The 12,197-nt window shown below is 37.3% G+C and overlaps 1 protein-coding gene across 1 annotated transcript in view; it reads left to right on the top strand.

Annotated features, from left to right (window-relative positions):
- The window catches only part of LOC115451861 (ankyrin-2), a 54,971-nt gene that overhangs the window by 38,726 nt on the left and 4,048 nt on the right, over positions 1 to 12,197 (top strand). The window contains 10 exon segments of the mRNA XM_037438897.1: positions 43 to 134; positions 136 to 268; positions 354 to 468; positions 539 to 1,698; positions 1,799 to 1,935; positions 2,015 to 3,512; positions 3,754 to 3,870; positions 4,710 to 4,805; positions 5,786 to 11,441; positions 11,697 to 11,821. Of these exon segments, the coding sequence (XP_037294794.1) occupies positions 43 to 134; positions 136 to 268; positions 354 to 468; positions 539 to 1,698; positions 1,799 to 1,935; positions 2,015 to 3,512; positions 3,754 to 3,870; positions 4,710 to 4,805; positions 5,786 to 11,441; positions 11,697 to 11,821 (9,129 nt within the window).

The raw sequence follows: 12,197 nt of genomic DNA, 5'->3' as shown, positions 1-12,197 counted from the left end.
ATAAAACAATAGATTAATTTATTAAAATAAATGTATTTTCAGTTGATGACAGTAAAAGGCAGTCTGTCACATCAGCAGGATCGGGATCAGTGGGAGAATTGAGGTTAGAAGAAAAGAGGCTATCTGATGCTCAATAGTCTGACTGAATCAAGGGATTACACTTTCGAAGAGTCAGAGGACGATATTGGAACGCAAGGCACTCACGTAGATATATCGAAAGATAAAGTCGATCAAAAGGTTGAACAGGATAAGGCTAAAACGATACCAGGTAAATGAAAGGCTTAATGATTTTAGTGGAGTTACATACTATATTGAATAAAAAATTACTATATACAACTATTTTTACGTTTCAGGAAAATTATTTGAACAAGCCAAAATTGCCAAATTGGCTCATGGTGATTCGCTTGATGATGTAGAAGCATTCCCAGATGATTACGTTCACAAACTTCCACATATTTCGGAAATTGGGTAAGAATCTGATTGAAAATTAACTACAAAGTGACAAGAAAATGAATTAATAATTTGAATTATATTTCAGCAGTATACAAGATAGAGAAATTAGTAGCGATTTCCTTACTAAGGAACGTGAAGAGCAACAAAAACGTGAGGGTGTTAGAGTTATCACAAGTACATTCATCGAAACCGTGCATCCCGTAAAGGAGGAAAGAATTATAGAATCAACAATATCCCACGAAAAAGCTCCATTAGTATTCACTACTAAACAGACAGAAACTACATACACAATTACGAGAAAAGAAGAACCAACGGTGGTCACAGAAGTTACTACTGTTATAAAGGACGTAGGATCGACTTCTGTGGAAGAACGCATTGAGACTAAGACACATACAGTTACTGAAGGTAAATTTGATGTGTCTAAAATACGTACGGATACTCTTGGTAAATTTGATATGGAAGACTTCGAGGAACCGAAAGAAACTAAAAGGTTTGTACCTAAAGACTTGGATTTGAAAGAACTTCCAGAAATTACAAAAGAACAAGTCAAACCTGTGATTGATGATATTCTACAAAAAGGTACAATTGCGGCAGCTGCTAGGAGTCCAGTCACAGATAAAGATATCAAAACAAAAGATCTTATAGAATCTGAAAAGAGGTCTTATGACGCTAAAGTACCACAAAAAGAGGAGCGTAGACATTCATGCATAAGCCCAGCAATTTCACTTGAAAGAATCGCGGAATCTGAAATCGAAACAGAAGAAGAGGCTGCAAAAGCCGTCACAACGGTCGTGTCTGAGACTTATGAGGTGACAGAAGTTAAAACTGAATTGAAAAAATCCGACTCCGCTATGAAACAAATGGCTGATAACATAGAAATAATAATTAAACAAGCTTCAGAAGACATAGACCTTTCATCTGAGGAACAAATAATCGAACCTGTTCAACCGCAAGATATTGCTGGACAAGTTTCAGTAGATTCGATCATAGAAGAGGCTGTAACAACAGTTGAGGGATATCTAGAGTCCTCTAAAGAAGCAGAAGAAAAAGAGTCTGAAGAAATGAAAGAAATTATGTACGAACAGACGACAAAAATTGTGAAGGAACGTCCAGGATTAATGAAATCGTTGTCTAAAGACAGCGGTGAAATTGTTATAATGCCGAAAAAGAAACAACCTAGGACTTTCTCAGTACAAAGCTCCCCTGATGAAGTTGAAGAGCAAATCTATACTGATTCTGAATCCGGTACGTGGTGAACATTTTCTGATATTTTTTATATTGTGTAGTACAATTTACATTCTCTGACTAATGATATGTCTAATCGTGGGTATTACATTTTTTACAGATATGGACAAAGCAAAAGTTCTAGAAATCATAGAACCAACCTCTGATTTAGAAGGCAAATTGCCGACATCCAGTTTTGACACCAGGAAAATCAGGACAGATTCATTAGATGACGCTGATGACTTCCCTGAAAAAGAAGTAACGTCAAAACTAATGACTTTTATCAATCCATATTTTTTTTCTATGAATAAATAAAATTGTATTCTTTTCTTTCTAGGCTGATGTTTTTGGTGATGAAGAGAAATTTCCCGAAGAAATCTCAGAAACATTCTCAGCCAGATTTGAAGACAAGATTGAACCTGTACCAGTTTCTGAGCCAAGCACAAGCACTTTGCCCCATGAAACAGATGACGATAAGTCGAAGGATAAGTTTGTTAAGAAAACGCACTTTGTTGATAGCTTACTGCGCTCTGACTTAGTGTCGAAGTCTACTACTGAATCTTCAGTAACAACGGTTATATCGACATTAACAAAATCCTCCGATGAGGAGCAAAAATCCGTTCTAGAAGATGGGACCTCTGCTGATTTTTCAAAGATAAGCGGAGCTGATTTAGTTAAGGATCCTTCTAAAACATCGTTTGATGCTAAAGACGATTCCAGGATCGATGAGCAGGGTGAAGATAGAGGAACTCCTGATTTATCAAAGAAATCCCTTGACTTGACAAAGGATTATTCAAAATCTTCAATTGATAGCAAAGACACATCTAGAGACTTTGCTACAAATGAGCTATCCAAAGATTCTACTGTAGATTTAACGAAAGATTTCTCAAAGGCTTCAGTAGAAAGTGTAAAGGAGACGTCTAAATCAATCGATGAAAAAACGTTCTCTGAAGATCACTCTTCATTTGACGTTTCAAAGACTTTAGCTTCAGACGTGTCCGATGGCATGACTATCAGCAGAGAATTCATTGAAGAAGAAAGATCAGTTTCCAGAGTTATTAGAATATCAACTAGTTCATCTCAAGAAACTTCTATTATGACTGAAAGTAAATTTGAGCTTGAAGACAAATCATTAGACAAAACGAAACCTTCCGATAAAACAGACAAAGTTGAGGAAACAGAAGAAAAAATAACATATGATATTAAAAAAGATAATATAGAAAAAGAACCTGAGGTTATTGTCAGAGAAGAAATAGAATATAAAGTAGTAAAGAAAATAGTACCGAGTGACAGTATTGAAACTTCAGAAATAAAGGATATTAAATCAGAGGAACCTAAAGTCCCACAAGAAGTTATCGAAACTGGTGACAAAATAATAAAAGAAAAAGAAGTTCATAAAATGATACCTGAAACCCAGAAAATTATTAAAGTGACGGAGAAATTTATGGATCATGAACATAAGGAAGGTGAAATAAACGGAACTATGGAACCAGTATCGGAAACAATAGAAACTCGAGTATTCGAAACCATTGTAAAGGATATAAAAGTAGTTACAACAGAAGATAAATCCGAAAAAACAACGGAAGTCACTGCAAAACCTGTGGAAATCGTAGAAAAAGCGGTTGTAGAACTAAAAGTAGCGGAAAAACCTGCAGAAGCTGTTACTAAAATAGATGAAAAATCTACCGAACTATCGGAAGAAGCTGTTGCAATCCAAAAAGAAGCAGAAGACGAAGTACCGGATATGAAAGAACTTAACCGAAGATGTTCGAATCTTCTGGAAGATATATCTCAAGGAGCACTTATTAGGATTGACTCTAGTCATGTTACTCATGGTAAGTTAGTGGTTCCTAATACTAAACAAAAATAAAGTATAGCATGCTTACATCTTGTATAATATAATTTGTACAAACATAATGAATAAAGGATTTACAATGCTTTATTTACATCCCCTTTTCTTATGTTTTTTACTGTATAAATAGATTTACTAAGCTATTCTCCTACTATTGCGCTAATTATATGCTAAACAAGCTAATTTATTGGTCCCTGAGCTAAGCCCTTCATGAATTCATTCAGATCTTGCATCGAAATTCTCTAAGACACCGCCACCGTCCCCTGTAGACCTCATTCTGAAGGATAAAGCCAAGACAGAAGATGGCACAGAGAAGCAGACCGGTGGACTTCAGTTGCGAGGTAAGTGTTATAAATACACAAAACAATAGAATTCCATAAACATCAAAATATAACACATTAATTGCCATGGCGACAGTAAAATGTGTATAATATTTTTTTATTGTTTTTTGTGACATCAAAACTTATATGAGCCTTAATCGTTTAGAACGGGAGAAATATATATTTTTAAAGACAATTTGTATTTAATTAAAATCTTTAGGTTTTTATGTCAATATTCATGTTAAATATGTTATTACTTCATTAATCTAAATCACGCTAGAAAATTTTAACAAAACTTATTTTCACTATTTACCCTATTGCCATTGATATATTTAAATAAAACCAACATATTAAAACATTCTAGATATGGCAATTAAAGTGTTAAATCATCATCGCACGTAACGTCGTATTATAAGTATTTACCACGACAAGATCATATTAATCGCGCTGAACCTAGCGTTTTTGCAAATGCACATCATTTGCATCGGCACCTGATCGACCCATTCCATAAAAAGTTTATTATACGTCACTAAAATATTCACTTTTAGCAACTAATAATACGAACACGTCAGATTGCGATTTGCCCCCCTTTATTGGAAACTGCAGTCACATGTGTATGTCAACTTAAATTAAAAAATCTATAGCAGACAGTTAAGTCACTTTAATCCCAGTAAAGTCTGGAAACCTAGCTAGATTGCACGCCCTTATGCAATATTGGTGTATGTGTGTAAAGTTACAGCAATTTTTTTACAAATTTAGTCTAAAATCTATTACGATGAAAGTTTAAAATACCAATCGATTATAAGAATGGCGATTTGTATACGTCAATAAGTTATAACTTTGCATGCATTTCCCACTAGGCTCCGATTCATCCTTCCTGGACGCAAGTCGCCACTCGCCGCGGGCTTCTTCCGCTGGCGACAGCGTGTTGAGCGAAACAGAAGCTCACCAAAGCGGTCAGTACAAATTACAATAATTGCCCCAAAAACAAATTGGAGTTAAGGCTTAAAATTCCTACCCGGAACGTCCCAAACGAACGAGAATTATTGCAAGCTTATTGCAGTAAGGTAGTGGCAAAAGTAGAGTCATAGCGAAACTTTACTCTTGATTTTTAGCAGTAAAGACCATTAGATAGCCTTGTTTGCCACACTGTTTATTTCAACGCCAATTTTCGCATGTATATTTTGTAATTTGACAACACGAATATTCATCAAAGACTTTGTTCCCAGAAATGTGAATTGGTTATGTTTTCGAAAGCTGTTTGGTAACGAGGTCAATGTATAATTTAATTGTCTAGCACTTTAAATAATGAATCTATATGTGAATGCACTAACACATAATGTTAATGTTAAAGACTTAAAGTTGACAAGTGAGGAAACAAAGTGTCGTGATTTGTTTGCAACCGTCACAAGCCAATATTCAGCACAGTAAATTTTACTTTCTTTCTTGCGGAGCCCTTACGTTGCGTATAGGTAAGTGGACCCACAAGCCGAACCCAAGTTTCATTACATTACTTATTATTCTTGCTTATTTATCTTGGAAGAAAGATTATTTTTCCTTGGAATTAATTCGCCGATTTCATCTATTTCATCCACTTTTGAGTACAGTTTCGCTTTGATTCAGAGTCTTCTTTTATTTTCGACATTTTGCCATCATACAAGCTTCCGTCGCTATCGTGTATTTACAGGTATCTTCATCACATTCTTGTACAAAACACTCATGCTTTAGAAGCTTTACGGCCCTAAAATCAGATTTCTTGGACATTTTAGAAAACAGGTGTTTGTACATTAAATAGTTTTTCTTTACATTTCCAAATGTTATATAGCTTCGAAAAGTCACATGTTCAAATTGTACAAATCGCACATTTAACAGTTGTTCACGTATTCGTGTGATCTATGCAGTTAAATATTGACCTGATGGTTATTTTTACTTTCAGAGGTACTGCTGGAAGCATCTAAAGCGCTCACTGAAGCAGCAAGACCAAAGTCTCCTGTCAAACATGTGGCTGACAATTTGACCTTTGTGAATGTCGACCAGCCTACGATCACTAGTGGTGCCATAGAACTTGTTGATAGAACTATCGAAAAGAGTATAGATGTTATTGATCAAATCAAAAAGGAACAACTTGCCGTAAAAATGGAAGAAATGCAAAAATCTACCTCAACAGACACATTTTTCTCTGAGTCTAGAATTGAAACCTCAACTTCTTCATCATCAGTACATAAAACCTATGAAGGTGGAGAATTAAAATTCCAATCCATTGATCCTCAAGCAGTCATGTCGGATATGGTTGCCAAGTTTGGTACTACTGATGATTTTAGTACTATTCTATCACATAAAGAAACTGAGACTAGGAAAATCTCAGGCCAGGAGTTCTTCTCTGAAACCAAGCAAGTTTCATCTTCCGATGATGATTCACTTGTGATAAAAACAGAAACAACTCATGAGTTACGAGGTCAGGAACATGAAATGAAAGAAAAGACTACAGTTCGAAGGGACGGAGACCAAACAGAGACTTTACAAAAGAAATTAGAAAAGGCACAAGAAGCCACAGCGAAAAGATCAGACATTGAAACAAAAACCGTATTCAAAAGCACAGATGATGCAGATATAATAAAAGTTGAAAGAGAATTCACAGAGCAAGGTCTCTATACAGGTAGACAAACAAAATCGGAAGAAAAAATGACTGCATTAAAAGATGAAACTGTAAAGAAGAAGCATGAGCTTAAAATATCCGAACGTGACATGTCTCATGAGCAATGGGGTAAGGAATATTTTACTGAACCAGGAGAATTAGAAGACATTGTCGAGGATGAAGATGGAAAAACTAAAGTGGCGTTTGTAGACTCCGCATTAAAAATAGTCGAAAAAGACGAAGTTGTATCAAGTGTAGAAGTTACGGCAAAAGGAAAAGTAATTAGCTCTACTGTTGAGCATCATAAAGAAGAATCAATTATTGAAAGTAAAGAACACGACGATTTAAGCTCCGATGCATCACATGCCCCCAGTTTTAAGAGTGAACCAACAGAAAAACGTGATTCTTCTGAAACGAGTCCGAAAAGCAAATCAAAATCATTCAAAAAAGATGATGAAGTCTATGAAGTCGACTTCATCAAAGAGATAAAAGTATCTACATCACCAGTTAAAAGTACGTTTAGTCGCACAGGAAGTCAGGATACCCATTCGGAGTCTGAAATGGCTCCTGAGCTGCCGCATGACGATAGAACAGGAGAGACTCCTAAGAGAGAAAAGCCTACTAAGTCGCCAATAAAATTACCACAACAACAAATACAAGACCAAGTTTGGGAGGTATCTATCCAAAAAGCAGATTCTTTTGAAGTTGCTGATGATTCACCGAAACCACCAAAAACTGATACAACTTTCGAAACGTCCAGTACAATATCAAAAGAGACTGAAGGGGAAACTGATGTAGAAATAAGAACTGTTATAGAAACAAGGCCTGAAACCACTAAGACTCCTTCCAAAACTGACATGTCACCAATAACATTTGAAATATCCGAAGAAGTGAGTACAACTTCCAAAGACATCATGATAAAATCTGGTGAGAGTGCCGATACTGAATGCATGATCAAATCTTTAGAATCTCATGAAGGAGAAATATTGCAAAAATCTATGGATTCCACAGTAAGCGCTGAAACTTTACAGCCGTCTGAATTTTCTACAGAAGCTGATTCAGCGTATTTGACTGGAACCGATCATAAAAAAGACGAAATAAAACTATTTAAAGAAAAGAGTCTTGAAGATATTTGCAGTAGCGGATACGATACAGATTTCTCTTCTGCCGAGTTTCATATAACGAAACTCGAATCAGAACGAGTAGATTTCGATTCGCTAATGTCTGCTCAGCCACTTGCTGACTTGTCAGTTTTGGAAAAAACTATTGATGAAGTCAAACAGTCTCTTGAAGCAGCACAAGTTGAAATAATCAGTGAAAAAAGTGACGGAAGTATCAAATACAAACAATCTCCTTCAGAATTTCAATTCAAATTATTAATCAGCCCTGATAGACCTGAGGTTATTACAGAAGAACCACAACACGATGATCATAAGGAAGTTGACAAAACGCTTACACTGACTGATAAGGATGAAAAACTATTAGACAGTCAGATATCTGATACTAGTTCACAAAAAGTTAGTTCTCAGGAAGAAGTAACAACATCTGACGACGACAAAGATACAGTTCAAGTCAAGGAGTCAAGCCCACCACTAGACGCAGCTGATATTTCTATCAGATCTTCAGACAGTGGTCCTCATTCAATATTAGAGACTGAAAGTGAAATTGTACTTTCAGATCGAGATAGTTCCTCAAAAGATAGTCCCGAAGTAAAACTACGTGTACAAAAACATATCAAATCTAAACTAGGTATCGTAGAGCGTAGATCGGCATCGGAAATCGAAGGTTGGTCTAGCTCTGGTGAAAGTCACTATCATAGTTTTGAGCATTCTGAAGGCAGGCCATTGTCTTCTGACATTGAAGTTATGATGACTGCTCAGAGTGGAACTGAATTTGACACAGCCTTAACTAGTCATGACGTATCATCGCAATCCTTAAGAACTTCTAAAGATTATTACACGGCCGGTAGCTCACTTGCCTCAAGAGATAGCATGAAGAGTTTAGACTCAGATGGTTCAAGCCATGTTGCTAGCATAGATATATCAGATGCGTCGGAAACTCTAGTTCCATCAGCAAATGAATTAAAAGAAGAGTTAATGGAAAGTAGCACGTATGTAGAACAATTTCTCCATGAAGGTGATAAGGACCACACGCCTAAATTGAAGGACGCAAGTGACGAAGATGTTTCTGGTGACGAAGAAGAAGGTAAAATTGATGTACTAGAACCAATAGGAAAGATGAAACGCTCGCACGAAATGCGATTCCAGCCTAAAGATTTAATACCAGAACATTTTCCTCTTGAAAGCACCTCTGAGAGCATTGAGATTGATGATGACTCTTCAAAAGATAAAGAAGGCTCCGATACTACGATATCAAGTCAATTTAAAACAGATGAAATTCTGTCGTCATCTATTTCAAAACTTGATATGCCGTCATCACAATCTCAATCTGAATTAGATCTTGACGAAGTGAAAGAACAGGTTAGTAAAGTAACTTCTCTTAAAGATGAAGCTATACCTTTCAGTGTTACAAAAATTGAAAAGGTCCAAAGAGAATTTGTTGATGTCGAAAGTGAAATAATTCCAGTCGGTTCTTCTGAATATGAAGAAATAACAAAGCATGGTAGTATAACTTGCACAAGCAAGAAATCAGATGATGCCGTTATAACGAAGAAAACTATACATACTGTAGAAAGTGCACCAACAGATAAAGTGACAGAAATTATAGAGGAATGCCAAAAAAAGGTAATCCAAGAAGTGGCTGTTATACCTTTCCCCAAGACAGAAGTTCCACCAAGTCAAAGGGAATTCGTTGACATTGAGGACGATATTATACCTGTAGGATCTAAACAATACGAAGAGATTTTGAAATCAAAAAGTGATTCATCCGTGCCCAAGACCAAAGTTGAAAAATCGGGGGTAAAGACACCTGAATCAGACCTAGAAAGCAAGCAAAGTTCAATGTCCAGTCTAAAAACACACGAAACTCCACAAACTCCACTATCCGCACCAAGTCAGAGTTCTATATCAACTGATAACGGTCGAGAATATATTTTAGATGATATGTATGACATATCAGAAACACCCGAATTAAAGTCCGACTTAGTTACTGAAATTAGCAAGTCGGAACTCGTAGTAACTACTGAAGAAAAATCTTTGCAAACTTATGAAAAAGAACAAGAATCGCCTACCAGTGATGAATTTGAAATGGTTGATAAACCAAGTGAAATGGATGATTTCGTTGTAATTGAAGAAGTAGCTAAGGAAGCACAAGAAACTGACACCGAAGGCAAAAGTATGCAAATTCAATCAACGAAATATATTAAAAAGCATGACACAGAAGTAGAAGAATACTTATCTAAAGCGTCAAAGAAACAAGAAAGCACCAGCAGTACGTCTGGTTCGTTATCAGACGAAGAAATGCTTCAATTTGAAATAGAACAAAAACGGTTACAAGCTCAAGAGCTTGCTGAAATTGAAGCAGGCAAACGCTGGATTCAAATGAGATTTGAAGGTGATCCTCGCTACGATTATGAAAGAGTACCTCTAGAGGACATCAAGGAAGAAGAAATGACTGATTTTGATGCGAGCCGTATCGGTAGCTTAAGTTCTCAGAAAGAGTCTATCGGAAGCTTTGGTAGTTTTAGAAACTCATACGGCAGCCTATCGGAATCAGAAATGGCGTCCCGTATTAGATTTAGAGTAAGGGGTGAAAATGATGATATCTCTATTAGCTCTTTGCAAGAATTTGAAAATCTCGAAAGAGCTCTAATGGAACAATATCAACAACATTCATCTTCATCACAAGACTCCTTGAACGGTTCATTGCCGAGGCGTTATATTTTAAGCCGGAGTCAGGGAGACGACATATCAATTTCGAGCTTAAAAGAGTTTGAAGGTCTCGAGTCGGCTTGCCTAGAGGCTTTGAAGGCCGAAATACTTGCCAAACAAAAAGAAGCTTTACTATTAGCTGATCCTAAAGAAGTTAGTGGCAGCTTTTTAGAACGAGAGAAACGTAGTTATAGTGGTAGCTCGGAAAGCAGCCCTCCTCTAAAAGGAGGTAGTCCAGGCCAAAAGAGTGGGAGTCCATCTCAGAAGGGAGGAAGCCCATCTCAAAAACCAAGCAGTCACGGGAGTCCATCACAGAAAATGCTGACCGATTCAGCAGCGATTAGGAAACTCATCGATCAGCAAATGGCTTTAGAAGCCAAATTGCAGGAGCAGGTGGTGCCTAAAGTTGTAACTGTTAAGAAGTTTGATGAGAGAGGTGCATTCTTTGTACCTGAACCCGAGCCGGAGGCAGAAACATCTTCGCCTAAACCCACTGAAGTGACCGAGGAGTGTAAGAAATCGTCATCCTTTATATGCGCTTCGGCACCGAGCGACGGCTCCGCGGAATCTATACCAGGAGACTGTGAAGAAATGATGAAACTTCTCGATCAAGAAGAAAAATCAAAGACGTCACAACCAGTGACACGAACATTTACCGACGGTGGAGTGATTGAGGTAGTAAGAACCACTACAGTGATCCAGCAGAAATTTGTAGATGGGAAGAAAGTGTCAGAGACTGTAACAAGTACAGATGACGCACCAGCGAGCGCAATGGACATTCCAGCTAGACCAAGACAACTGGAAGAAAGCGCGATGTCTTATGGCTCCGAAATGTCATCATCGATAACATCCCAACCCTCGGAGATGGACAGTTTGATGACTGTGATGGAGAAACACACTTCAGATGGCGAAGTTGTGACGGTTACAAAACACACGATAATAATGACAGAAAAGCCTGAAGATCTAGAGTTCTCGCGGGAGGGTAGCTTGGTGCGTGAGCTGTCGCCCTCCTCCGGGAGGTCGATAGCTCACAGCGTGCACTCTTCGAGCAAACTGTTTACAGATCCCGCTAGTGGGTCGTGGAGCGGACAGGACGAGGAGTTGAGCTCTTCGGGGAGTTTTAGCAGGTATGTTATATAATAAAACCCTATTCTTAATAATATGTGAAGTATTTCAAGCTACGATTTTTTTTTTTGATTTATTGGTATTCAAATTTGGACAATTAGTTGATATAAAGTAGGAACTAGAATACTTGTAATCTGGAAATTATAATTCAACCATTACCAGTAACCATATTTATAAATAACTCTATCACAATGTTGCGGATTGGAATGTTTTAAAAACTGTGTCCCATAACGATGCATTCAAACCATCTCTTATAGGGGCGCGCGAGCTGACGTGATGCTGGGCAGCACCGACAGCTTAGAAGCAACCAGCTCCAACGCAACAAGAGCAACTTACAACTACGAGATCGACACTCCGATGACAGGCAGCCTCACCTCTGGTGGTAAGTGTTCAAATTTGCATTCTATTTAGTTGTAATAACGTGTAAGTTTTATATACGAAATACAGATTAGAATAATTTTAATTATATTTAATTCTCGTCTTATGAGTCTCCAGTAAGAAGTGAGAAGTGAGAAGTGACCCCATTCAACCTGGATTGTAGGTCAAGTCGGGTTTAGGATAGAGTGTGGACACGATGACGCCGGTCTTCGTTTTATTGCTGTTTTATTTTACGTGATAATTGGAAAATTAAAGCGAGTAATTGATGTCATTATAAAAGATTACTTATTACAAGCATTCACACCGCAAATACACCGGTATTTGCGGATTTGGGGACCGTCCCAATACCACGTGTGTAATCCAATTGTAAACGCAACGAA

The sequence above is a fragment of the Manduca sexta genome, chromosome 3, assembly GCF_014839805.1.
Source record: "Manduca sexta isolate Smith_Timp_Sample1 chromosome 3, JHU_Msex_v1.0, whole genome shotgun sequence".
Classification (NCBI taxonomy): Eukaryota; Metazoa; Arthropoda; class Insecta; order Lepidoptera; family Sphingidae; genus Manduca; species Manduca sexta.
This window is presented reverse-complemented; position numbering and strand designations above follow the sequence as displayed.